The sequence below is a fragment of the Podarcis raffonei genome, chromosome 1, assembly GCF_027172205.1.
Source record: "Podarcis raffonei isolate rPodRaf1 chromosome 1, rPodRaf1.pri, whole genome shotgun sequence".
Taxonomy (NCBI): Eukaryota; Metazoa; Chordata; class Lepidosauria; order Squamata; family Lacertidae; genus Podarcis; species Podarcis raffonei.
The window spans coordinates 121,190,976-121,218,197 of NC_070602.1; the positions used below are offsets into that span (position 1 = coordinate 121,190,976).

The 27,222-nt window shown below is 44.1% G+C and overlaps 1 protein-coding gene across 3 annotated transcripts in view; it reads left to right on the forward strand.

Annotated features, from left to right (window-relative positions):
* HECW2 (HECT, C2 and WW domain containing E3 ubiquitin protein ligase 2) overlaps positions 1–4,328 on the forward strand; it is a 186,251-nt gene extending 181,923 nt beyond the window's left edge. For all 3 annotated transcript variants that reach the window (XM_053360454.1, XM_053360447.1, XM_053360463.1), the window contains one exon: positions 2,590–4,328. In XM_053360454.1, the coding sequence (XP_053216429.1) occupies positions 2,590–2,701 (112 nt within the window). In that variant the 3' untranslated portion in view covers positions 2,702–4,328. The remainder of the gene's footprint in view (positions 1–2,589) is intronic.
* The last annotated feature ends 22,894 nt before the right edge of the window (positions 4,329–27,222 follow it).

The window sequence follows — 27,222 nt, forward strand, 5'->3', positions numbered from 1 at the left end:
AGTTTCAGTGAGAACGGCTGTGGTGAAAGAACTTGACCTTCGCGCAGTGTACGCTACAAAACAAATAATTTTAGCAACCCCCGTGTGTGCGGAGGAAGTTTTCCTGGAGACAAATCGGGTCTTTGTAATGCCCAGCGCTCCTGCTTTGCTGACACTGGGGCCACAAACTCAGCGTGATTTAGAGGTATTTGTAAGCGTGCGAGAGTTTGTTTAAACAAAGCGTGAGATAATAACCCACCCCCATCCCCCTGCTGCAAAACTTTCAAGGAACGGCGCCTTGATCCCCCTCTAAACCAAGTGACCGTCTCAACCTCAGTTCTGAGCTGAATGAAAAGTGATTTGTTTTTATAAGTTCCCTGGCTCCTTCAGCCCTGGGCTGTACCTGCTTCAAAGGCTTTCCATTGCAAACACAGCGGAGTGCTGGCTTAGGCTGCCTAATATTAAGAGACAGGAAGCACCATTGGGTGTCAACTGGCTCTTCGCTATTACTGTTTAAAATATGGCCTTTTGCGCTCTCATGGGGCCAGCTCTCTCAGGCAGCAAATATTTTCTTAAGATCTGACCTGCTGAAGCGTATCATCCTCGTAGGTTTCTGGGGTGAAGTAGGGTCATACAATGACGTGGTGAGGGCAGCCATTGCTGTACCGTTCACATCTAACACACCTGCTTTTTTAAAATAGTTGTATTGGTGAGAGGAAGTGAGCCCTTTCCTTGCACTGCATTTTTTCGTACTCCATTGCCCCCCACTTCCAATATGATGATGATGATGATGATGATGATGATGATGATAATAAATAATTTATTATTTATACCCCGCCCATCTGGCTGGGTTTCCCCAGCCACTCTGGGCGGCTTCCAACAAAACACTAAAATACAATAACCTATTAAACATTAAAAGCTTCCCTTCCCCAGCTGCCTTCAGGTGTCTTCTAAAAGTTTGGTAGTTATTTTTCTCTTTGACATCTGGTGGGAGGGCGTTCCACAGGGCGGGCGCCACTACCGAGAAGGCCCTCTGCCTGGTTCCCTGTAACTTGGCTTCTCGCAGTGAGGGAACCACCAGAAGGCCCTCGGCGCTGGACCTCAGTGTCCGGGCTGAACGATGGGGGTGGAGGCGCTCCTTCAGGTATACAGGACCGAGGCCGTTTAGGGCTTTAAAGGTCAGCACCAACACTTTGAATTGTGCTCGGAAACGTATTAGAGCTGGACCAGCAGAAGATGTCTGCATTGATAAGAGTGCAGAGGATAGGGCCAGCATAGCCATGAGGCAAAGTGAGGCCACCGGAAAGCCTTGAGGCAGTGCTCCCGTGGCTGCCCCGCGCCTCTGTTGCTGGTAAAGAAGTGTTACTGGCACAGATTTGTGGCAAGGTTTCGCCGAAATTGTGGGAGGCCTCACCCCCAAAATCAGCGCTGACACTGGTGTCACTTCTCTGCCCCTTGGTGGAGGCGGTGGAGGCGGCGGAGCGGCGTGGCATTCCTGTTCCACCTCAAGCGGGGAAATGGGATGTGTCGCCCCGGATAAGGAGGATAGAGGGGGTGTGCGTGTACCTGTAATTCGGCTCTCTCCATGCCACTTTTGTTAGGCTCTCCCACTGCTCTTGAAGGTGAGGATGGAGCAGACGCAGGGCCAGGAACTATGGCTGGACCACATTGCGTGTAGTTGGCTTCTTATATATCATGACCAGTGCCTTGTGTGATTCCTTTGAACTTTGCTGCTGGGTTTTATTGCCCATTGGAATGCTTCGGTGATGTAGGAACTCTGCTGAATGGGAAAATATATGAATAATAATAATAATAATAATTAATAAAATTTTATTTATTCCCTGCCCTTCCCGGTTCAGAAAACCGGGCTCAGAGCGGCTAACAACAAATTTAAAACACTTAATTGATGCAACAAAAAAACAGCATAAAATACCGTATAAAACATGAATAACAATAAATTCAGAATTCAAAAATCAATTTAGGGGGGAAATCCATCCAATAAACATTAGATGGTCACCAGGGCTAGCTGGCTAAATTAGTCCTATTTGGGCCAGCGAGGAGACCAGGGGAGAATTAGCTGTGGGATCCCAAAGTGGGTAATCTTCATAAAAAGGGAAGGGGGAGGGAAGGAAGGGGAATAAAAGATCAGGCTAAGTTCAAATTGAAAGCCAGGTGGAATAGCTCTGTCTTACAGACCCTGCGGAAGGAAGTTAAATCCTGCAGGGCCCTGGTCTCATGGGACAGAGCATTCCACCAGGTCGGAGCCATCACTGAGAAGGCCCTGGCCCTGGATCCTTCATGGATACACGAAGGATCCTTTAGCTATGGAAGAAGTGGAGAGCATATGTTGGGCTCCATCTGCTGTAAGCTCTGCTAACTGGGGCTGATAGAAGCTATAGAGTCCAACCACATCTGGAGGTTGGGTAATTCTTGAGTAATTTGGGGCTCCTGCACCCCACATCCCTGCTGTGTTTGTGTGAACAATTCACACAACCAAGTACTAAATCAGGGTATGGCGGGGAAAGCTCTTATTACCAGTTTTTCTGCTGATTTTTTGGTGTAAATTTCTGAATTCCACTCACTTTCCCCCTGCCTCTTGTTCTTCCCCAGAGCTCATACGTGCTTCAATCGTCTTGATCTCCCGCCGTACCCATCATTTTCCATGCTGTATGAGAAGCTGTTGACGGCCGTTGAAGAGACAAGCACATTTGGACTCGAGTAAAACACAAACCGTAGTGCCCAGCATCTTGGACCTTCCGTGGACCATTCCTCAAAGAATACATGAATGCCTGCATTGCATTTCCTGGAGGAAAACTTTTTTTACAATACAGTTTGTGTGATGGAATTTCGTGAGTGAGCAAGGCTAGATTGGGGAGCTCTTACAAGCTCTGAAACATTCACACAAGTACATAACAAGGGATGTATTCTGTAGGGGAACACCTACAGTTCTACAATTGACCTCTTTCTTTTTTTCTTTTGACCACCAAACTTTAATATTTGGTATAATTTAAGAATAAAGAGACAGGACAAGTGTTGAGCAGCATCAGGGGTACCGCATAAATCTTCCCTATCTCAAAAATGGATTTCACCCAAGTATTTGAACAGAGTTCAAGACGACATACGAAGTTTGGGGGTTTTTTAGCCCACTGCTAAATAGTAGGAAGTCAAATGAAAAATGCTGGTGTGCGTGGTTTTTAATATGATAGAAGTTAATTCCCAATGGTACACTACTTTATGTCATATACAATACAGTACTAAAATATGCTATACCTGCTTTACCTAAGACTTTGAGTGCCTGCATGGTGTGCACCGTAAAGATCAAATTTTCTGGGGCTTAATATGAAGGAAGTTGGCAGCAAGAATGACTTGCAGTTAGGTAGGTTGTACAAATGTATATGCAAATAGTGTCTTTAGCAAAAGATGAGCTACTATAAGAGAAAAATGATTGATTTAATGCTTTATACTGCATGAAAAGTGTTCCTTTTTTAAAAAAACAACAACAACTAGACTTTACCACAGCATATCAGGAAAAAAAACAACCTCTTACACAGTAACTTTTGTTTATTTTTGTAAAATCATGATATTGATTTCCTTAAATTGTAAATAAGAAAATAGAGGACAAACTACCTTTTTTTGAGTTCTTTTCACTTTTCCATGCTTAAATAGATATCGTTCTTGTGTTTGATTCTATAAGCACTCTCAAGGGATACATACATATATAAATATAAATACAAATATATATATATATATATGCCTTTTATTTTTATAAGGGTAAGATATTCCCGAAACTATTTTTTGCACTGAATGTACCAAAGTCAAAGGGACATTGTGAACTGACTGGCAGAAAACTGCATCACTCGTACAAACCTGTAAGAAGTAGCTGCTTTAAGAAACAGAGCTTTCTTCACAGTGCCATGTCTGTAGATAATATCAGGACTGTGCACATTAAGTAATAATTTTGTAAGGCTCACTACATGTATAATGTGTAATATGCATTTATTTCAAATGTATTTTTATTTGTTTTGGTTTTCCTTTTTCCTTTTTCATCCATTAACTAACTTTATGGAATAGTGTTGAATACAGATATTTCGTATTTTCCCTGCAAACATTTTTCTTTTGTACAGCACTCTTACAAGCACTACAGAGGATCTGGAAAAGAAAAGAAAAAAACACACAAGATGGTCAGCACTTAAAAAAGGACAAACCTTCGCTTAGGAACCTTCACTCACGTTTAGCAGCGAACCATCTCCAAGATGTAAACTGTTTCTAGTGTCTTTCTAAGCCTGCATTTTCACTGAGTAGTTTTCTTAAACAATGTTTATTAAAATGAAGTACTTTTTTCTATGATATATCTGAAAGCATGAATCCACCATGTCAAACAAGCATTTAATTTCAGAAACATTAAAAGGTTTGAGCCTATTCCTCGCAAGAATCTCCCATGCTGAAGGCCAATTTCATGTGTTGCAGTGGGGAGCATGGTATCCACGGTTTTCCTTTTATTCCCGTGATCATTAAGAAGCAACACATTCTGCCGAAACAAAAGTTTCTAGGTCCTACTAGCCTAGATGGTACCTATGGCTTTGCAAGTCCTCGCTGCGAGGGATACAGATCTGCGACTAGGAGTAACCGCAGAGCTTTCTCCCTCTTCACATTGCTGTTGATGGGTGTTCCACGTATGCTCTTCATAGTTGTCTCTGCTGTGAGAACAATCTCCTGCTCACCTGAAGCCCAGCGTAAAGGTAAAGGGACCCCTGACCATTAACTGGGGTTGCGGCACTCATCTCGCTTTACTGGCCCAGGGAGCCGGCATACAGCTTCCGGGTCATGAGGCCAGCAGGACTAGGCCGCTTGTGGCAAACCAGAGCAGCGCAAAGAAACACTGTTTACCTTCCCACCGGAGCAGTACCTATTTATCTACTCTCACTGGCATGCTTTCAAACTGCTAGGTTGGCAGGAGCTGGGACCGAGCAACGGGAGCTCACCCCGTCACGGGGATTCAAACCGCCAACCTTCTGATCAGCAAGTCCTGGGCTCTGAGGTTTAAACCACAGCGCCACCCACGTCCCGTCGAAGCCCAGCATAGCAAAAGTCAAAAATAAAGCCTAGCCTTGCACCCTCTCCGCTTAGAAGCTTGGTTCTGTTGGGAGTGGAGGTGGCAGCTGGTGATACAGGGGTCATCCTGAAAGACAAAAATGATTTTTTTTAAAAAAATTATTTGATTCCCTTAAAAGTTTAGGAAGAGTCTATGAAGCTCCAGACATGTAATTTCATAACGGGTCCAGAATTGGCACTGTGTTTCCAGAGGCCATGGGCGGGGGGGAGATGGCTGGCGCCCACTTGTTGGGATACGACAATCTTTTATACATAAGAGGCCAGTATATAATGTTGACATGATCACATAATGCCCTTTCTTGACCCGTTTTGAAAGAGTGGCAGGAACTACTGTTTGGTAGTCTCTCGGAGAGGTTTGCCCTTTCTGGAAGATGAATCAAATGGTTAAAAACCCTTCAGGTCAATGTGCATTACTTTGAATTTACTAAGAAACACCCCCCCCAAAAAAAAAATAATTCACCAGTCTACACTGTGCTGGTGCCTAAAACAGAAATGAACTTGCAAGCAGTCTCCGTCTATCTGAATTAACAAAAATATTTAAAATTGTTAGATTGTAATCAAGGCTTGTTGTGCCCTATGGGACCGCCTCTCCTGGTATGTCCCACAGAGGAACTTACGGTCTTCAAATAAAAACATCCTGAAGGTCCCAGGCCACAGAGAGGTTAGGCTGGCCTCAACTAGAGCCAGGGCTTTTTCGGCTGTGGCTCCGATCTGGTGGAACGCTCTGTCACAAGAGACTAGGGCCCTGCGGGACTTGACATCTTTCCGCAGGGCCTGTAAGACAGAGCTGTTCCACCAGGCCTTTGGCCAGGGCACAGCCTGACTCCCTCCTTTGGCAATCTCCACAGAACTTTAGCTTAATGGTTGCCAACAATTTGATTTTAATTAATTTTTATAATGAAATGTTTTTAGAATATTGTACTATTTTATTGTTGTTAGCCGCCCTGAGCCCGGCTTCAGCTGGGGAGGGAGGGATATAAATAAAATTTATTATTATTATTATTATTATTATTATTGAGAATTGTGGACGTACTGGCCTACAGAAAACAGCTGTTCACGAAAACACAAATGAAATGCTTCCTTCTGTCACAGGTAGAATGCCCTTCACCTTCTTCTACTTCTGTCCTTCCTTGAGTGGTATAAGAAAGTCCAAACAGTGCTATATTTGCACACATTTCTAGCAAACCTCTGCCCTGACCTTAAAAAGCTTAGGAAGGTGTATGTAACTGGAGAACTGGCAAACAACAGAACAACTCTCCTCAGAATGGCTCACGTTTCGAAGAGCAGTACAGTCGTTTGAGATAAGAAGGCAATGTTGCTAGAAAAGGAACCATGGGATTTTGTTTTAAAAAAATTGTCCTCATAACTAAAGAAAATTCAAAATGGAAATTTAAGCCTATATAATCCAGAAGGCTGTGAGTGCAACGACTCCCATAGCTCAGCGGGAAAGAAAGTTCAAGGATTTTACTTTCCTTAGCTGGTAAGTCTGAATTTCATAAACCCATTTTGTGTACTTGCCAGGCTATACCTTCAGATATCGTTACAGAACATCTTCAGATTTAACATAGTTAAATGTTTTTGTAAGTTTCGGGGTTTGGGGTTACAACACAATTGTCCCAAACCCCATGCCACCCTGCCTTAGCTTTCCAGTAATGTCAGTTTACCGCTTACTCATATCCTGGTATAGGTATGTATTGTGAAAGCATAGATTCTCAGAATCTTTCCTGATGATGAGAAGCCAAAATATTGTTTTACAGCTAATACGTCTCCAGAAGGATTTTATCTTCACTCAGTTAAGAGAGGCTGAGAGGCAGCTGCAGAGAGATTGGAGTGGATTGTTTCTCAGATTTTCTTAGAACTAAACGTTAAAAATGGGGAGAGCGGGAGAGAGAGAAATCACAAAATTGTGACACCTTATAGTGTATAGATTCAGGGATTTGCTTGTGGGCAAGCAAAAGCCAGGTCTTCCTTTCCACCCGTCGTGTCACAGGTACACTTGTACAACTGATTTCCTCAAACTGAACTGCAAATGAATGTTTCATTCATTTTTATTTTACTTTCCCATAACAAAATATTGCGAGTTATACGTGGGAGAATGAGCGAATTCCCTGCAATGGACATGCTAGATAAGAGGAAAAATTTGGATTGCATGGCATTAACTTAAGTAATATGCATTCCTCATGCAATAAAGGTCTGTAGGTTGCATTTCCTTTTTAAGCTGTTTGATCGCCCAAAATACCAATAGCCACGGGGTCCATATGGAAACTTGTCCGTCTAGCAGAGGGAACTGCGAATGCTGATTGACAGGTGGAATTAGCCAGAAGGCAATAGTCAAATTCATTCATCTAAGAGAATGTGCTGTGGCCATCAGCTTTTATTAATTACTAGGTATGTTGTTTGGCTTCTACAATTTCTGCTCAATGCTCTGGAATGACTTGTAAAATCAATTAACATTCTGCCCTTTCACCTGCAGAAGCAAAGATAGCTGGGCGTAGTGATCTGTAACTTCTCTTCCAAGAGGTGTGTGTACTGGAGACAAACAACACGAGACACATCCTTTCTCTTTGTTACAGCAAGCAGCTTCAGAACTATTTTGAATATAAATTTGCATGGTTATAAGGATTCCACCCCCCACCCCCCGGAATGATACAGATTTCATTCAGTAAAACAGGTGCATTCAATTTGATGCCATCACTCCCAGATCAGAGGCATAAGATGAACAATTGCGTGGTTAGATCAGGAGGGCATCTAAGGTGAAATACAACCCCGATCTAAAAGGCCAGGCTGTGCGCAATATAAGCTCCACGATAAAGTTGTTCGTCCCAGTTCACTGAATATATAGTGAACATGCACAACATATAATCTTCAAAGGAAGTTGGAAATCCGGGCAGTAGCTCTCTGGCAGGGCTTCTGAAGGAAAGCCTCTGGCAGGGTATTTAAAGGGGCAGAGAAGCGTGAGCTGGCATTTTGCTTGCTTTTTTCAAGTTACGGGAGTGAAGAAAGTTTTGTGGTTTCTTTGGTGCTTCCAGAGATCCAAAAGGGCTTCCGTTGCTAACGATGAGAGTTGCATCTGCTCACTTAGGCTTTGACATCTGAAGTGTTAATCACAGCTGTTTATAAGGCTGCGGATTATCAGTTGCAGATGTTTTCCGAGCCTTGCAGCAGATGTTGCAGTGATATTTCTGAGATGCTGTTTTTTGGGGGGTTTTTGGATGGAGGGAACTCTCTGTAAATGTTAAATGTCTGATAACACTACTGGTCCCAAGTCTCTTTCCGTTTAGTACAGAGCAATATGAATATTGTTTAAACACCACGTTAACACATTTGGAACTATCCACATGTATAACTGAGCAGATCTGAGAAAAAACAACAATTATGGCATACTTAATATATTGCACTGGGACATGAAGTAGTTAGCAACTGATGTTAAGAATAGTTAATAGTCAATAATTAGCAACTGATGTTACAAATGCCTATAGGTCACTGACTCATTTTTATTTAATTTATGGTTGTTTAATATAATTGATAGTTCTAGAAAGTTGCCTGTCTGACAAATCAAGGATTCCTTAGATGATGATGATGATATTATTATTATTATTATTATTATTATTATTCCCTGTGAAATTATCCAGTCATCTATTATTGCTGTCTAATTTGCCATTCAAACTATAAATTAAATAGCACCTGCCTGGACTCTTCTGGGCATTGAGCTCCCTCTTCCAAGAAAATGTAAGAATATTATTTATTTAATATTATCTTAACGCTTGCGCTCCTTCAGTTATTTATTTACTTCTTTATATGCTGGCCACCCAACCATCTGGGAGGTTTGCATAAACACCTAAATACGAAATACTATTCGCAAACACTAAAACCAAAATAAATCACAAAAAGTCCAGTGACAAACAAAACAATTTGAAGTCAGTATGAAACATAGCAGCTGTGAAACAGTTTAATCCAGCCAGTAGGAACTTTGTGTAAAAGCTCCTTAGGCACCCAAGGGTATGTAATTAAAAGGTCTTGGAAAACAAGAAAGTCTTGCACCTGGTGCCTAAAAGATAGCATATGCACCAGGTAAACCTGCCGGGGCATTTCATAAGTGGGGTGCCACCACCAAAAACACCTCCCTAGTAGATGTCTGCCTCACTTCAGTAGGTGATGTGGAAGCTGGAGAAGGGTCTCAAGAGAAGATCTCAGTGCCTGGGAAGGGCATATGGAAGAAAGTGACTCTTTAGGTAACCTGGCACCCAAGCTCTTGTAAGTCTCCGGGACTGGAGGGGTGGGGCAGAAACAAAGCACATTACTGGGATCACTGCATTGATGCAAAAGTGATGTCACCTTTGGGTGGCTACCAGGATATTTTCAGAGGCACTTAGATCCATTGGTATTCTGATCCATTTGTAAGCTGCCTGGAAATGTTCCAGCATTTGCACTTGATTCCAGTCCGTTTTAAGTTTGGGGGTTTTTTGGGGGGGGGTTTAAAGCATTTTTAAAATAAAAACACACACACCCTACTTGCCATACGTCCGGGTTTTCCCAGACATGTTGCCAATTCAGCCAAAATCCGCCTGATTTTGCACAGCCCGATTCCCAGATGTGTCTGGGACATGTGGCAGCCCTATTTGTGTTGCTTTGTGATTTTGTCCATAGTATATAGTTGCTTGAATGTAACTGTTCTTTTTTCTCTCAACCAACGATAAAAGGTGAGCCACGTTTAAAATGACTGTACTGCTCAAGCTAAAATACTTCGCTCCACAGAGACAGAGACAGAGAAAGAGAGAGAGATCAGTTTGTCCATGCACTGCTAAAGATGTTGTTTCTTTTCCAGAAGGACAGGTTAGGATTCTTGCGCTCCTCCCTGCCTCCATTTCCGGCTTTGGGAGCATAATTGCTTGCTGACAGCTCTTTGACTCAGCTGCTGTGTTCTTATAACTTTGCATAATGATCGTATATCATTTCCATTGTTAGGTATACGAGGACTGTTCCGTAATAACGCAACCACCCACGTTTTGCTGGCACCGTTTGGAAATTGTCGCTCAGTTCAGCTGATTGCTGCGGCCCAGTTTTGTTTACCTTACTTAGGGATCTGACGGTGGCTGTTGTCAAGGAACACGATCCTAAGCAACCGCTGGGGATTCCTGCTGATCCAAGAGGGGGTCAACAGCTACTCCTTTAAGACCTGGTAGATCCATGCAGTGATTGTGGCAAAGAAAAATGCAGTGGGAGTATGGCCCAAGCAATGTACGTAGTAATAACTCAAGCTAAGCAGCCAGCTGGTGGCATGAATCGAGAGAGGGAGACGCTACGGCATTGCTTAAATCATTTACTGTGTGCAGTCACTCCATTAGTATAAGTATTATGACAGTTCTTGCAAATGTAGCAGCTTATCAGAAGATATTTGTGTTGGATCTAGACCTCATCATCATACCTGTGAGTCAAGCCCTGTTGATTTCAGTGAACCACACAGGCAAAGGAAAATGTTTTGCTTTACTTCATGGTTATCATCAGGTGATGGGGACGCGTGTGGCCCTGCCCACCTGTCAAAGTGGCTCCTTGAATTTGGGAGAGATCTGGATCTGGCCCACCAACTGGATCCATTCCCCCTCCCCCTTGCTTTTTGCTAAAGGTAATAATAATAATAATAATAATAATAATAATAATAATAATAATAATAATTATTATTTATACCCCGCCCATCTGGCTGAGTTTCCCCAGCCACTCTGGGCGGCTTCCAATCAAGTGTTAAAAGCAATACAGCATTAAATATTAAAAGCTTCCCTAAACAGGGCTGCCTTCAGATGTCTTTTAAAGAGAAGATAGCTGCTTATTTCCTTCACATCTGAAGGGCGGGTGCCACTACCGAGAAGGCCCCCTCTCTGGTTCCCTGTAACCTCACTTCTCGCAATGAGGGAACCGCCAGAAGGCCCTCAGCACTGGATCTCAGTGTCCGGGCTGAACGGTGGGGGTGGAGACGCTCCTTCAGATATACAGGTACACTTGCCTGTTGCAGCGAAAGCCCTGCCAGCTTTTTAAAGACTTTTACAACATGCCAGATTTCATGAAAATGACTTGTACAATTTCTGAAACGTCCCAGAAACCTTTAGACTTCATCCTTTTGTTTCGGTTCTGCAAAAAGCACATAAGCTGAGGGAAAGGACGCTGCAGGGTCCTTGCAATGACTGAGGATTCTAGTTTCAGGTAGTAGATTTTATTTCTTTGTACATTCCGGATGTGTTTGATGCATTGTCGTATCCTTGAGATTCCTCATTTTTTAAAAAATTATTATTATTATTATTAAATAAAAAATAGTAATTTAACAATGAAAGGGGGAGGGGAGAAATGGGGGGAAACCATGAGAAAGAGACGGGGGGGAGAGGAGTGCGACAACCATCAGCTCACATTAAGATAATGGCACATTATACATTAAGGGATAGAAGAGTTTAGATTTTTAGTCTGATGTTTAGTGGATATTTAGTGTTACATTTGTTTACTAGAGGTACTTTCTTTGAGAGAGAGAATTTTATTAGAGGTTTTAAACATATGAAGCAATATATATCCAAACTCTCTTATGGAAAAATAATAAAAGGCAATATATCAAAAGAAAAGAATAATATAGAGAAAGAAAGAGAAAGAAAGAAAAGAAAAGAAAAGAAAAGAAAAGAAAAAAGAAAGCCCTCCATCACAATTTTATTTCAATCTTCTATCTGCATACCAAGAGCTAAATCTGCCCATCTCCCACCTGGGAGGTCTTCCCCGTTCCTCAGCCTCACACCCTGAGAAAACCCTCTGATCTGTCTCCCACACAGATCTCTTCCTTTTCTAACCCACAATTATCTGTACAAATTTTATTGGAAGTACTTTATGAATGAACGTTTTTCTCCAGAAAGCATTTAAATCCATTTCCCCAGAAAACGGCCTATACCTTGCTTTAAGAACAGCTTAGTTTATGAACAACTTGGATTAAGAACACTGCAAACCCAGAAGGTGTTTAGGTTTGTGAACTTTGCCTTGGAAGCAGAACATGTTCCGCTTTCTGTTGAGTGTGTTCCATTTGTAAATTGAGTCCCCCGCTGCTATGGGAAAGCACTCCTTGGTTTAAGAATGCTTTGGTTTAAGAACGGACTTCGGGAACAGAATAAGTTCGTAAACCAAGGTACCACTGTACTGCAGGATAGGAACATAGGGAGCTAGCTTAATATTGTGTTAGACCAGTGGTCCATTTACCTCAGAATTGTCTGCACAGACTGGGAGCAGCTGTCCAGGGCTTCACATTGGGCTCTTTCCCCCACCCTTATCTTGAGATGCTGAGGACTGAACCTCAGGTCTTCCTCACAGAAAGCCTTTCTTGATAATTTTAAATGTTTTATTTTTAATTTATTGTAAACCATTCAGGTGGTTTATTGCCATCGAGAAGCATATGCATGTTGTTAAATCATATAAATGAATAAATGCTCCACCACTGACCTATAGACCTTCAGGATTCAAGGCCTGAATAAAAGAAATACTCAAAATAAAATAAAATCAGTCATACTTTTCAATCCATCTCTCTTCTGGTGGTTGTAATTCTGTTCCCATCCAAGCACATACAGGTTCCACTGGAATCAGCATATAATTAAGGAAAGGGTTATAGGCTTGTGGGTTGCGGAATTATGGTAGATTGAACAGTTAAAACAATAGAGTTGAACATCTCACAGACAGTTAAAGGCTGTTGTTGAAGAGGAAATGTCGCAGTGGCTTCAGACACCTATAGATTTAAGTACCATCTTATTTGGGCACATTCAGTGATAGCACTATTTAGGTTAGGTGTTCTCTGTTCTGGTCACAGTGATTATAAGGAGGAGTGATGCAGGGGATCAGTTCATATGACGCATTTCGCACTTAGTCACATAACAGCCAATGTAATCATTGGTGTATCTCTACTTATGTGCAATTATTTGACGGTGCTTGGCTTCCAAACTGGGTGGCGTCGTGGGTTGTAATGGGTGACATCAGGCCACCTGCTACCAGCCTTGTGATGGTTCAGATTATTTTATGCTGAAGCTCAGCAAGTGGGAAGCTCGGGTTGGCGCTCTGCCAAATTACGTTTGGTGCCAGAACTCAAAAGCAAAGCATTCTGGGAACTCCCATGTGTAGGAACCAGTGTAGGAACAGGCCTGCACAATCTGTGATTCATAAATGTAGCCCATGAGCCAGGCATTGGGACCTTCCAGGAGCTTGATAAATTTCCTAGAGATGGTGGGGTTGTACTTGTCTCAATACGTCTCAGGTTATGTAGCTCTGTGCTAGACTATTTGACCTGGTGGCCGCTCTCCATTTCCGCCTCCGTATCCAGATTTTGTGCTTCACAATAGCCTTGTTCAGATGTGCTGCTTGCATGTAAACAATGCCTGTGAGCACAGTATGTGAGGAAAGTGCAGTAAGACCTGTCATCTTCTCCTTCCGCTAGTTGGAGGCTGAGCTCTGAAATGGGAGCCTCCTCCAGTCATGGATCCTCTTTACACAGTGTAGAACCCCGTGAAATACAGATCAGAATTGCATATCTTGAACGGCAGCAGTTAACCAGGGATATTCAACAGGGAGTTGAACCTGGGACGTTCTGCACATAGCTGTCAACTTACAGATTTGAAAATAAGGGACCAGCAGCCTCGAAAATAAGGGATCAGCAGCCAAAATAAGGGATTTTTCGGGCACAGGTATGTTCAACTTCTGAGCCCCTCCGAGCCAAAAGCAGAAAGCCCAGCCAGCAGCCAAACAAAGCCTCAAGCGGTGGTTCCCACAGTGCAGCAACCCGGCAAAGGGGATGCAGCAAGGAAAACCACTGTCACCTCTCCGCTGGGAAGTGCTGAGCAAAGGCGAGTCCCCAGGCAACACGGCCGATTTGATCGGCACAAGGCATGCAAGCTCCACCCCCCCAGTCATTCTTAGACTCCTTATTGGGTGAGCAACGCAGCCAAGCAACCCAGTTGGAGCCTCCCTCCTCCCTGGCTGGCAGGGAGGGAGGGAGATGAGCTGCTTTCTTTGAAACCCGGGAAATTTAAGGGACATCATCAATAAGGGACAGCAGTGGGACATGGCGCTGGGATAAGGGAGTTTCCCACCAAATAAGGGACGCTTGACAGCTATGGTTCTGCATGGAGAGCTTATGCTCTGCCACTTGTACAGATAGCACACGAGGAGCAGACTCAAAAAGGACTATTATTTTTGCTTATTCTGAGTTTCTATTGTTATTCCCCCCCCATCACCTGTTTTGTCCTCTCTTGCTGGCTTCTGTAATTCTGTAATCCAAGGTTAGATTGGAAGAAGTAGCTGAATCAAATTAATTTTGTTATGTTTGCAAGAATTGCCACTATTTGTCCTTGTGCCGAAGACCTTAATATAAAAGACTTAACACAGCAAAGAATCCTGGGAATGTATTACAACATAACACGAAACCGATAATTTGTGGTCACTAATATCACAGTGCATGAGATATGCGTGAAATGTGGCCACATCTATTTAACTGGGCCTAGTGGAAACTCAATTAACTCAAGGACGTGTTTTTGTTATACAACATGGGACCTAGTTCTCGCAAACAAGCTTGCTCTCTCTCCACAGTCATTTCCTTCAGTATAAAATGCCATACAAAGAAGCTTAGATACGAACCACATGTTTTTGTGACATGATTGTTTCTGGTTTTTTCTCTTCTTAGCTACTCATTTTCATATGGCATAGACCGGTTCCTTCTTTTTATATCTCTCCATCCTGTCTGGCAGACCTCAGCATACTAATCCATTTCTGCTGCCATCACTGTTTGTTTGTTCAATGTTCTCCTTTCCACTGTTGGTGACATGTTTATTGTGGGATAACTAGTCTCAGATAACCAACATGCTTAAGTCAGATTAATACATGAGTGGGTTAAAACCATAGAGTAAGCTGTCCTGCCAGGGTTTGCTCGCCTTGGGAGGGACTACGTAATCAAGCCTTTCTTCCCCTAAGTCTTCCTGATGAAATCAGTAGGTCAAGAGGCATAGCTGCATGGTCCTCAAAAGCCATTCCTTGTGTTCCTATACCAATAATTTAGAAACTTTCAGTGCTTTGGAATTAAGCCAAGCTTTACCGCTTGTGCAACCTTTCTGAACGCTGTACGGAAAAGCACATGAATCTGACCTTCAGAGAGTTTTTATGTAAATCATTTTTAACTTACCAAACGTGTGGCCTTTTTTCTATGTTGGAGAAGTGAAAAAACTTTGGAAGGAACTCACAAGGGCATATTTTAAAGGTCCTGTGTCCTATATTTCCAAGTTTGCTGCATATTTTGTTATTTTTAAAATCTCTGCTTGGGTTCTCTCACCAAAGAGTACTTGCCCCAGACTTGGATCTTGGCATCCAGGAATTCTCCTTTTTTACCTATTTTGCCCCTTGCACCATCAATTATCTCCTTCATTTCAGAACCTTTGGTTCACTTCTTCCTTTAATCTTTTCTTCACTGGAATTCTCTGTCTGCCTGTCTATCTGTCTACCTATCCCCCACCCCTCACACACGTAGCCTCTGTGCACTAGCTACATCACTTTCAACATCAGTGCCAATGTTCTAATTCTTCTCCTTCAGAGATCTGGAACCTGTGTGGCTGGACTCCAGCCCCAGCTAACATGGGCAACGATGAACAAACAAGGAGCAGTAACATCTGGAGGACCATCCCAGTTCCACTTCATTTATTCGACACTTGCTTTATCCTCTCCTTTATCTCCCCATCCCTACACTTCTTCTCTCCCCAGAAACGCATCTGCTATTGACTCCATGCTTCAGTCCCTTGTCATTTTCTGTGCCGTTATGGTTGGGCAGCTGTTTTCCTCACCTTCAAAGCCATATTTCCTAAAGCACTCCTAGCCTGAAGCCTAGTCTGCAGATGCAGAAAAATGGGGTGAAGTGGCAGAAGGAAATATATCGCCACCCCCCTTCAGATTGCAGGTGGGACATTGGTCCTTGCTTCTCATCTTAGCAAGTGTGTGTGTGTGTGTGTGTGTGTTTGGGTTGTGTGTATTGTAGAAAGAGGTGGGAGGAAGACATGTGGATAACAAGTGTCCTTATTTTCCAGGTACAGTCCCAGATTCACACAAGCCGTCCCAGTTTCTGATTTCATCCCAGAATATCCTGCTTTTCCTTTTGTTGTTGTTTAGTCATTTAGTCATGTCCGACTCTTCGTGACGCCATGGACCAGAGCACGCCAGGCCCTCCTGTCTTTCACTGCCTCCCGCAGTTTGGTCAGACTCATGTTTGTATCTTCAAGAACACTGTCCAGCCATCTCGTCCTCTGTCGTCCCCTTCTCCTTGTGCCCTCAAACGTTCCCTTAGTACATCCCTATTTTCATCGGAAAAGTGTTGAGAGGGTATGGAGTTATGTGACTCACGAGACAAGGAAATAAGTAACTAGAAGATACCTAAGAAGATATCTGAAGGCAGCCCTGTATAGGGAAATTTTTCAGTGTTTAATGTTTTATCCTGTTTTTATTTATGTTGGAAGCTGCCCAGGGTGACTGGGGCAACCCATTCAGATGGGTGAGGTATAAAAAATAAATTTATTATAATTAGTAGTAGTATTCATATTAGTATTATTATGGAATAGGACTTCCTTGTTTCCATTGTAGAAATGTTGGAGGGTATGCAGTTTCATGTTCAGTTTCATACCTAGATTGGCACAAAGTGTTAAAAGCCATGGGATGATAATGGTAGTTCGGCTTTTGGCTCAACATTCAGAGAGGTTTTCATGTACATGGGAAATGGAAGAAGGGGCTGCCCTAATCACATAAGAGAAGCAATGCTAATGTTGCAATTATTATTTAATAGGTGATTCCCCATGTGTGTTTGCTGTCTTCATTAGGGGAACTTCTCCAGCCTTTAACTAGACACAGGCCTAGCATCTCGTTCCAATGTGATACTTGTAGAGGAGCAATGTCTCTAAATGTCATTCTGTCCTGCATCCTCCAGCCTGGGTGGATGTTTCTGAGACTGGGGCACAAAGGTAGCAGCCACCTCTTCTGGTTGCCTCTGAACAACCCAGAGGCATATTTTAAGGATGGGAAGGAAATTCGACTTGCATTTCAATGTGGATCTACCTAAATTGCACTTCCCAAATCAATATGGGAACTGAAACACAGCTATCTTTTGCATTTCTCAGAAATTTGTGGTGCGGTCCTCCAGCCCCCTCCCCAGAAAAGGGCATGTATTAAAGGAGAGTGTGCCTAAGAATGCATATATTAATGAAAGCAGTGCTCTGTTGGGAGAAATTGCTTGCAAAAAAAGGTGTGTGCATTGGGCAAAAATGCGTACTAAAATGCTGGCAAACTTTCTCAATGACTTTTTTAAAAAATGCTAAATATTCATAATATTTATGGACCACTTGATTGTTGAAAACAAACCACAAAGCAGTTTAGAAAAAGAATAAAGCAATAAATTATCAATAAAAACATCTAGTGAAAACATTCAATAAATTGAGATTAGCAATAAACTAAATACAGATTAAAACACACATGGAAATCTGGCTAGGGCAAAACTGGAAAAACGAGAAAGGGGGAGGAAATCAGAATTGATAGATTCATCTATTCCCTAATATATTTTGCTAGTGTGCCTGATAGCTGTGTTAACAGACCAATCTTTCATGAATTTATCTAATTCCCTTTTTGGTGCCATCTCCATATCTTGATTTGCACCTCAAGTCAATACTCTTTTGCAGTGTCTTTGCTTCTTTATTTTAAAGGCAAAAGAAGGGAACACAGTTTTCAAGCATGAAAACAAAATACGGCATGTGGCCATCTCCTTGTAACGCTCTATTAAAAGAGATCTGCCTTTCTTTTGAGGGTGGTTGAGCAGATGATACAGGGAGAGTTCCAAGGTGACGTTGCATATTGCCTGTAGCTAATTAAAAATTGCTGGCTGCTCCCAGATACCTCTCCTTCTAATCAAGGTATTCAAATTGCGTTGCAGTCAATGGAAGCGTAATCTGTTGCCTGCAATTTCATTTTCTTGTTTGATTTCACACAATGGCCATATCATTAAATTGCCTTCCCTGGTTAAACGGATCCCAAACATACCTTCTTACAGAAACCAGCTAAAGAGGGGTTTTAGCATTTAATTGCTAAATAAAGGGCTTGTGTTCTAAGGGACACAATTAACAGCCTTCTGTTAACTGTTTGCAACATGCAGGCTGTGTGTCTCACTCAGGGGCGGGGAACCTGAGGCCCAGGAGCTGGATGCAGCTTTTCAGACTTTTCTGTCTGACTGTATAGACCCTTACGCACGCACGCACGCGCGCGCGCGCACACACACACACACACACACACACCACTCTTGCCAGACCACACCTTTCGCCAGTCTGCTTTGCACCCTCCTCAAATGCTTTTACCTGGCTGGGATGAATCTTTGAATTGTTATCGTGCTTCTTGCCTTCCAGGATCGAGAATTGAGAGAGTTGCTCGGTTCCTGCTCCTGCCAACCTAGCCGTTCGAAAGCACAAAGTGCAAATAGATAAATAGGTACTGCTCCGGCAGTAAGGTAAACGGTGTTTCTGTGCGCTGCTCTGGTTTGCCAGAAGTGGCTTAGTCATGCTGGCCACATGACCCGGAAGCTGTACGCCCGCTCCCTCGGCCAATAAAGCGAGATGAGCGTCGCAACCCCAGAGTCAGTCACGACTGGACCTAATGGTCAGGGGTCCCTTTACCTTTACCTCAGGTTACATACGCTTCAGGTTACAGACTCTGCTAACCCAGAAATAGTACCTCGGGTTAAGAACTTTGCTTCAGGATGAGAACAGAAATTGTGCTCCGGCGGTGCGGCAGCAGCAGGAGGCCCCATTAGCTAAAGTGGTGCTTCAGGTTAAGAACAGTTTCAGGTTAAGAACGGACCTCCAGAACGAATTAAGTACTTAAACCGAGGTACCACTGTAGATTCCTTGCTTTGCTCACTTTTGCTTCTTTCCCTGCCTGCCACTCACAGGTGCCCCCCGCCCCGAAGGAAAGACAACCCTTAAGCTGAAACTGTTTCGCCACGTCTGGTCTATCCAGTCAGCTAAATTCACGGCGAAACCACACTTTCGTGTCAAACCACCTTCACCTTAATTGATTGATTGAACAGAATTCGAGCAGCTGCAGAAGAACGATGACTGGGTGGCTGAATCAGGCTGAGATGAAGGAGACGGTTTGGCAGGAGCAGGTAACCCAGTGGGGCGGGGTCACAACAGAAGCCTCCCAGCAACAGTGTTGCTACAGCTTAATATACAGTTTAATATACTACAGCTTCTGCCCTGACCTGCATTTCCCACAATCGGTGCTTTTTTCCGTTCCCCTGCCAGTGCCTGCTGTTTCACGAAAGTTTCATAACTATTTTTGCAATGTATGTAACTTGCATTCGCTCCAGTCTAACGGAAATCCCGGAGCAATGTAGAGAGAAGTCTTTGCAGACACTTGAAAACAGCTACAATGGTGCAAAATTGTAAATGGACACTGATTGTGATTTCCCGGAGAAACGTGTGAACTGCTGCAATTTCCGCTTCCTTTTTCCATTAGAATTCTCCCAACTGCCCTAGAGGAATGAGGAGACCGTAAGGCTGGTGCACTGTGGGCACAACAGCAGAACCAAACTGGCACTCCTGCCAGGGTGCCCACACAGCCCCGCTGCTGCGTTGTTGAACTAGCTAGGCCATTGGCTTGATCCAGCAGGCTGTTCCTATGTTACTGATGCTGCCGCTGAAGGTCTACTGCTAGGGCTCCAGCCTCCTAGACTGCCCATTTCTGGATGTGGATCAGGTGAAAAGACAACACAAGACTAGGCCCTCCAGAACACAACTGAGAGTGACGGAGAGATACCTCCTTCTTCTTCGAACAGATCTCAACAGGATTAGCTACAAAGGAATAAACCACCAAAGCACGATCGCCGATACCGACGCTAACACATCGAGAATGGGAAAATTAAAGTGGTTCTAGGTACAGAGGGGGTGGGGAAATATAAGAACAAAAAGACCAAGTTGGGACAGATCAATCTACCCAGGCCATCTGGGCAGTTTAACCAGGGAAAGCTGTAAAGCAATCATAACATGTGAAAATACTTCGGGTCATTTAATGAGCTGCTATTATATTGGTCAGCATAAAATAAGAGAGTGAGATTCAACTAAATTGTTCTGTGTGCAGAACAAGGTGCACTCTGCTCGGAAAGGGTTGGAGGGAACCCTCAGAACAGGTTTAGGGAGTGGGTTTCGGGGAGGATAGGGGGAAGTCCTGTTGGGTGTATGAATCTCATTCCCTATGCTCATACCCCACTTAGTATCCCCACTGTACTCCAACCATAGTAGGCAAATTTTTAATTCACCAACGGCAGCAAAAAACAAACCAACCCACAGTCAAATCTTGGGCCAGCCTGGCTTGTGCAGGAGCGGTTGAAATGAATGGGTACTGAGTTAGAATACTATTGTGCCGTTTCAATGACCATTTCCTGGGGATTATACCTTTCTGTCATCTTGAAGGTGCTTTTTCCGTAGCAACCTGAGTCTAGGGATATCTGCCTAGATAATCTGCAGAAAATAGTGGGAGGAGGAGGAGTTTGATACTATCATTTCAATTACTCAGCTGTTGCTCTTGGACGTGGTAGTGAAATAAGCAAAGCCCACGGGCGAAAATTTGACATGTTGAAAAACTTCTTGTCTTAGCCAGCATTTGCATGCATGCGCATGCGTGTGTGTGTGTGTGTGTGTGTGTGAAAGAGAGGGAGAGAGAACACTAAATATAGTAAGGGCGAGGCTCCAGTGATGCAGATTAGCTGACTGCCCTGAGGGCTTTATGGAGTCGTGTGGTGCAGTATAAATCAGAATAAAATAACAGGAACAAACACAGAGTTCAGTAAAAGTATGTTGTCCATCGCTTTGCTCTGCCACTATAATATCGGGGGAAAGCCAAACACTCTCCTTTTCCCTCTGGCAAATTACTTGACACTGTGGTGTGGCTAGCCAAGCAAACTAAGGATGGTATTGGGAGGAAAACTGCATATACGTCTAATCTGATCATTCTCTGGTGGCAGATTTGGGTTCTAGAGCAGTTGAAGCGCTTGGACATTGTTACGGCTGGGCGATATATCACTATATCGTCCAAAACTGGTTTGAAGGCCATACTGTATTGTGATATTGGTTTCATCATTTTTGACCTGGCAATATATCGCGAATCATTATGTGTGTTATGCAAAAATCACAATGCGGGGGAAACCGTGAAGCCAGCCAATGGCTCTACATAGCTCCATCTTTATTTCAGACATCATGATATACAGTGGTACCTCGGGTTACATACGCTTCAAGTTACATATGCTTCAGGTTACAGACTCCACTATCCCAGAAATAGTAGCTCGGGTTAAGAACTTTGCTTCAGGATGAGAACAGAAATCGGGCTCCGGCAGCACGGCAGCAGCGGGAGGCCCAATAGCTAAAGTGGTGCTTCAGGTTAAGAACAGTTTCAGGTTAAGAACGGACCTCCGGAACGAATTAAGTACTTAACCTGAGGTACCACTGTATCAGCCTATTGTGAAGTTTAGCTGGTGAAATATCCCTACATCCCTACACATATAGAAGGCCCCATCAGTTTCATACCACTTTAAGCATTTACGTCTTCCCCCAAAGAATCCTGGGAACTTTGGTTTGTTAAGGGTGCTGGAGGGTTCTTAGGAGACCCCTATTCCCTTCACAGAGCTGCAATTCCCAGAGTTCCCTGGAAAGAAGCGTTGGTTGTTGAACTGCTCTGCGAATTGTAGCTATGTGAGGGGAGTAGGGGTCTCACGACAACTCTCAGCACCTTTAACAAACAACGCTTATCAGGATTTCTTGGGGGAAGCCATGACTGTTTAAGGTGGCAGGACAGGGCCCTGCCCACCCCTGCTGCCTCTGGAGAAGCAAGGAGATGCCTCTGCATGATCCCACTAAGAGAGGTTTCCTGTTTTGCTTTGGGCAGTAGGGAAGAGCAGCCCCTGTGGTATGATACAGTGGTACCTCGGGTTACAGACGTTTCAGGTTACAGACTCCGCTAACCCAGACATAGTACCTCAGGTTAAGAACTTTGCTTCAGGATGAGAACAGAAATCGCGCGGCGGCAGCAGCAGCAGGAGGCCCCATTAGCTAAAGTGGTACCTCAGGTTAAGAGCAGATCTCCAGAACGAATTAAGTTCTTAACCAGAGGTCCCACTGTATTGCTTTAAATGTTTACTGCAGGAGGGACCGAAGTTTCCTTCCTCCTTAACCATAACTGGTAACCTGACATACTTGGTATATTTAATATGGGTTTCTATTTATTTTCTTCTTAATGCTTTAAGTAACTGCCAGAGCCGTAGCTAGGTCGTCTTGCGCCCCTGGCAAAACTGTCCAGATTTTGCCGCCTAGCCACGGACAAATTAACTCTTCTTTCCACATCTCCTCCAACCCCCTCACCCACCCATTCAATTCACTATTTAAAACCATTTCTTATGAGGCAATAATCAGTATTTATATTTATGGACATATTTTTAAGCCACTTTTACGCCTCCCCCAATCACCTGCGCCCCTGGCGGGGGCCCACCTCACCACCCCTTAGCCCCAAGCCCTGGTAACTGCGTATACTTTGTGTGTGTGTGTGTGTGTGTGTGTGTGTGCGCGCGCGCGTGTGTGTGCTTGTGCCAGTGTGGTGTAGTGGTTAAGAGCAGCAGACTTGTAATCTGGTGAACTGGGTTCACGTCTCCACTCCTCCACATGCAGCTGCTGGGTGACCTTGGGCTAATCACGCTTCTCTGAAGTCTCTCAGCCTCATTCACTTCACAGAGGTTGTGGGGGAGGAAGGGAAAGGAGATTGTTAGCCGCTTTGAGACTCCTTCGGGTAGTGATAAAGCGGGATATCAAATCCAAACTCTTCTATGTGATCACAGGACACCTTTACCTACTTTCCCAACAAACCAAGTGCAGCCATGCATGGCCATGCTGTGTGCATTGCCAAAAACCCTTGGAATAAATGCAGTCCTATCAAGGACCCGGCAAACCTTTGCCTTTTTGCTGCTTGCCTTGTCGGGCAGGTGCCAGGCCAGAGGGCTGCCTTTGCCTGGTAGGTAGTAAGTTATTTGGTAAGCCAAGGGTTGGGGACCTGTGGCCCTTCAGATGTCACTGGACCACAACTCAATTGGCTGGGGCTGATGGGAGTTGGAGGAGAGCCTCCCAGCTCTGCGGTAAACGGACTTTACGATCTCGTGTAGTCATAATTTTCGTAATGTTCCCTCAGCCTCTGACTCCCCTGCCTCCTATTTTCCATATCACTTAAATTCTGGGGTCCTCGGAGGGGCTGTGTTCTGCCGGCTATGTTTTCTCTACCAAGTGCGGTGCGTGCCAAAAGCTCTGTATAAATAACAAACGTTGCAATAATATTCCCAGGGCTCTCCGCTTCTTAAGTGTGTGTTTGTTTGTATGGCTTTCGGAACATGGCGGAGCAGAGTGGTTCTGGCTCCAGAAGGGATCTGCGAGGAGACATAATAAGGCCAGGAGACGCGCAAGTGCTGTCATTTGCTCCGCTGGCCCCCATGTTCCACAAGAGTGCCAAGCATCTTAATTGTAGCCATCTTTTTTAATTTTCATCCTGTGCGCTATCTGGCATGCTAGGAATGCCATGTTTTTCTTTTCATGCCGTGCCGAACGAACTCCGAGTCCTAATCCGATTGGGCTCTTGGATGCATCGAATACTTCTGCTTGCTTGTTTTTTTTTTCTTTTTTGGCAGAGCCGACCTGGAATGATAATGAAGCAGGTGCGTAGGCTCAGGTTTGACAGAAATGTATAATTCTGTGGGAGGATCCTAGTGAAGATCCTAGACTGCGATAGTGGAAAACAGAACATCAGTTGCCAATCGTGAAATTTAGGTGGAAGGTTACATGAGATTGAATTGCTGTGAGAAATGTGACGGCTGTAACTTAATGCGGGCAATGAGCAACGGAAAAGCTTCGGTGTGGTGGTGGTGGTGGAAAATAGCTTGTGGCATCAGTTCATGCCTATGTGGTATACTACAGGATGCAGAATCTAACCCAGGATCTGCAATCCTGAGGATCTTCATTCTTACACATTTCTTGCATGCCCCTCGAGTATTTGGAGATGTACAGAACAGTGGTGAAATCCTTGCCTAGATGACTTTGAGAATATACCGTATTTTTCACTCTATAACATGCACCTGACCATAACACGCACGTAGTTTTTAGAGGAGGAAAATCCGTAGGCATGCCACCCGTAGGCATTCCCTCCATAACACGCACAGACATTTCCCCTTACTTTCTAGGAGGAAAAAAGTGAGTGTTATGGTGCAAAAAATACGGTACTCCAGGTTGCTTAGTAAAGGTTAGTTACCTAGAGTTGCACCCATCTAAGTCACTGCACATCACTCCGGATCTGTTCTGGGGGCTTCGGGAAATTCCCAGATAAGATTTGGGGCAGGGGGGCAGTGCAGGGACATGAAATTCTGTTGCCCAAGCAGAAGTTGTTCCACTAATGCAATGACTTGCAACTCCCGTTTACATAACATAATAAGGTCTGTTGAATTTAGCCCATTAATCAGCTAGATTGATGAAATCATTTTGTGGTGATTAAAAATGTGTTTGCACTTCAACTAGATAGTAGGCTTTTTAAAAATTGTGTGTGAGTACTTATACAAATCAAATGAGGCAGGCCTCATCTTAGAAGACTCGTTCCTCTCTTATTTTTATATATGTGTGTGTGTGTGTGTGTGTGTACACACACACACACACACACACAAACACATATTTGTATATATGTATACACACACACAAAATTTATACATATAAAAGATCACATACAGACCACAGCACCATATCTTTACATAAAATAGAGAAGAAAGTTCCAAAGGACTCACTCCTAGTTTACTCTCATACAGTCAGCTTTGCTTCTTCTATGATGCTGCCTGCAGCAATTGTACATGCATAATCAAAGGCAATATGCATTTGTTTGTTTGTTGCTTGCTTGCTTGCTCGCTTGCTTGCTTTAAAGTGGATCTGTAGTGAGAAACACTGTATAATTTGCCTACTGCCACATTTTGCAATTCTACAAATACACAGGAAAAGCTATCAAGGGGGGTTGCAATGCAGTCTTATTTACACTCGGCCATTTCAGATCCTGCTGTACAATATGGTGTGGTCAGGGAGGCAGCGACACCTGCCTAAGCTGGACCTGCTACACTCAGCGATGGGTGTGTAGGTGGGACTCCCCTCATGCCTGGTCCGGAAGCTGCAGTTAGTACTGCACACTACAGTGCAATGGCTCACAGGAGTGCAAGTCTGTCAGCAGGTTACGTATTGCTCAATGATCTGTGCTGGCTGCCAGTTTGCTGCCAGGCTGAGTTCAAGGTCTTACCGTTGGTATATAAAGCCTTTTACAGCTTGGGACTGGCTTACCTGAAGGACTGCCTTATCCCCTAATGTGCCTGTTAGATCCGTTTACAAGCACGACACAGTGTTCGTTCCACATTAGTGAGCCACCCTCTCTTTAGCGTGGCAGCGCCTGCGCTTGGGCATCCCCGACATCTATTGACATCCGTATCCAGGCTCCCGCCCCAAAACACACAAGCTCTTGCTTGTAAGTAAGAATGAGAACTTTGTTCACACAAGCGACAGACTTAGCAGCCCAGGGCTTGGGGCTAAGGAGTTCAGCAGGACGGGAAGTTCAGAACCGGAGGGGAAGCGTCGAAGACGTCCCAATGAGTTTCTGTGCCACACCCGCCAAAAAAGAAGAGGTGGGGTGCACTCACTCGCCTTGTGGAAATGAGATGCTCTTGTCAGGGTGAATGGGTCTGCTTCCATCTGCAAAGGAGGTACCCGGTTAGGTATGGGAAGATTGCACCCTCCTATTCCGACTAAACATTAGGAAGAACTTTCTGGCAGTAATAGCTGTTTGACAGTGAGACAGACTCCCTCGGAAGGTCGGCTCTCCTCTGTTTGAGGTTTTTAAACACAGGTTGGATGACCACCTGTTGCAGATGTTTTGATTGTGATCCCTACATTGCAGGAGCTTGGACTAGAGGGCTCTTGGGGGTCCTTCCAACTCTATGATCAGAGCCCCCACCCCCCAGCCTCCCTGCTTCTGAAGTGGCTGAAATTGGGGTGGGAAGGCGCAATCCAGTCCAGGTTCTCACCGTTCGAGCACCCCTTTCTTTTTCCATAGCTTCCTCTTGCACCCCTGCCTGCCAATCCATGCTCAGTCCTATCACCTGTGCTATACAGTGCTGTTTTAAACACCTGCTAAAATATTTTCTGCTCCAGTGGGTCTACCCAGACGCATGATTTGGTCGTATCTGCCAGCATGGTGTAGTGGTTAAGAGCAATAGACTTGTAATCTGGTGAACCGGGTTCGCGTCTCCGCTCCTCCACATGCAGCTGCTGGGTGACCTTGGGCTAGTCATACTTCTTTGAGGTCTCTCAGCCCCACTCACCTCACAGAGTGTTTGTTGTGGGGGAGGAAGGGAAGGGAGAATGTTAGCCGCTTTGAGACTCCTTCGGGTAGTGATAAAGCGGGATATCAAATCCAAACTCCTCTTCTTCTTCTTCTTACCTTTGTTTAGTGTTTGACTATGTTTATTGCTCTTAAATGCCTAGGGATGTTTTTACATGTTTCAGATGTGTTAAATACGTTTCTGTTTTGTTTTTTAATTGCACTGTTTTACCACAAGTGCGTTTGCTTCCCTGAGCTTTTTTGGAAGGGTGGTTGGGATAAACATTTAATGAAAGAATGGAATGCAAATTGGAATAGGGTACAGATTCTGTACACTATCGTCATAGCAAATGGAGGCAGTGAGTGCCGACAGTTACATAGCCACTCAGAAGCAAAAGCATTAGTATCCTTACGAGAACACCAAGGTTTGCAGCAGTGCCCCCCTCCCAAATGGGCAAGGAACGGAATGGAGTTTTCTAGAGGAGGGGCTGGCTGGCTGGCATTTTGAACAGGGATGCTCCTTGTAAGGGATATTCCAACTAGGGATGGGAGAGACATTTGAGTTAATTTGCATTTAAAGATAAATTTCCCTAATTTGCACTTTCCAAAACAATACGTGGACCGAAACACAACCCATCCTTTGAAATTCACACTTCTCCAGATTCTGCGGTGCAGTACTCCAGC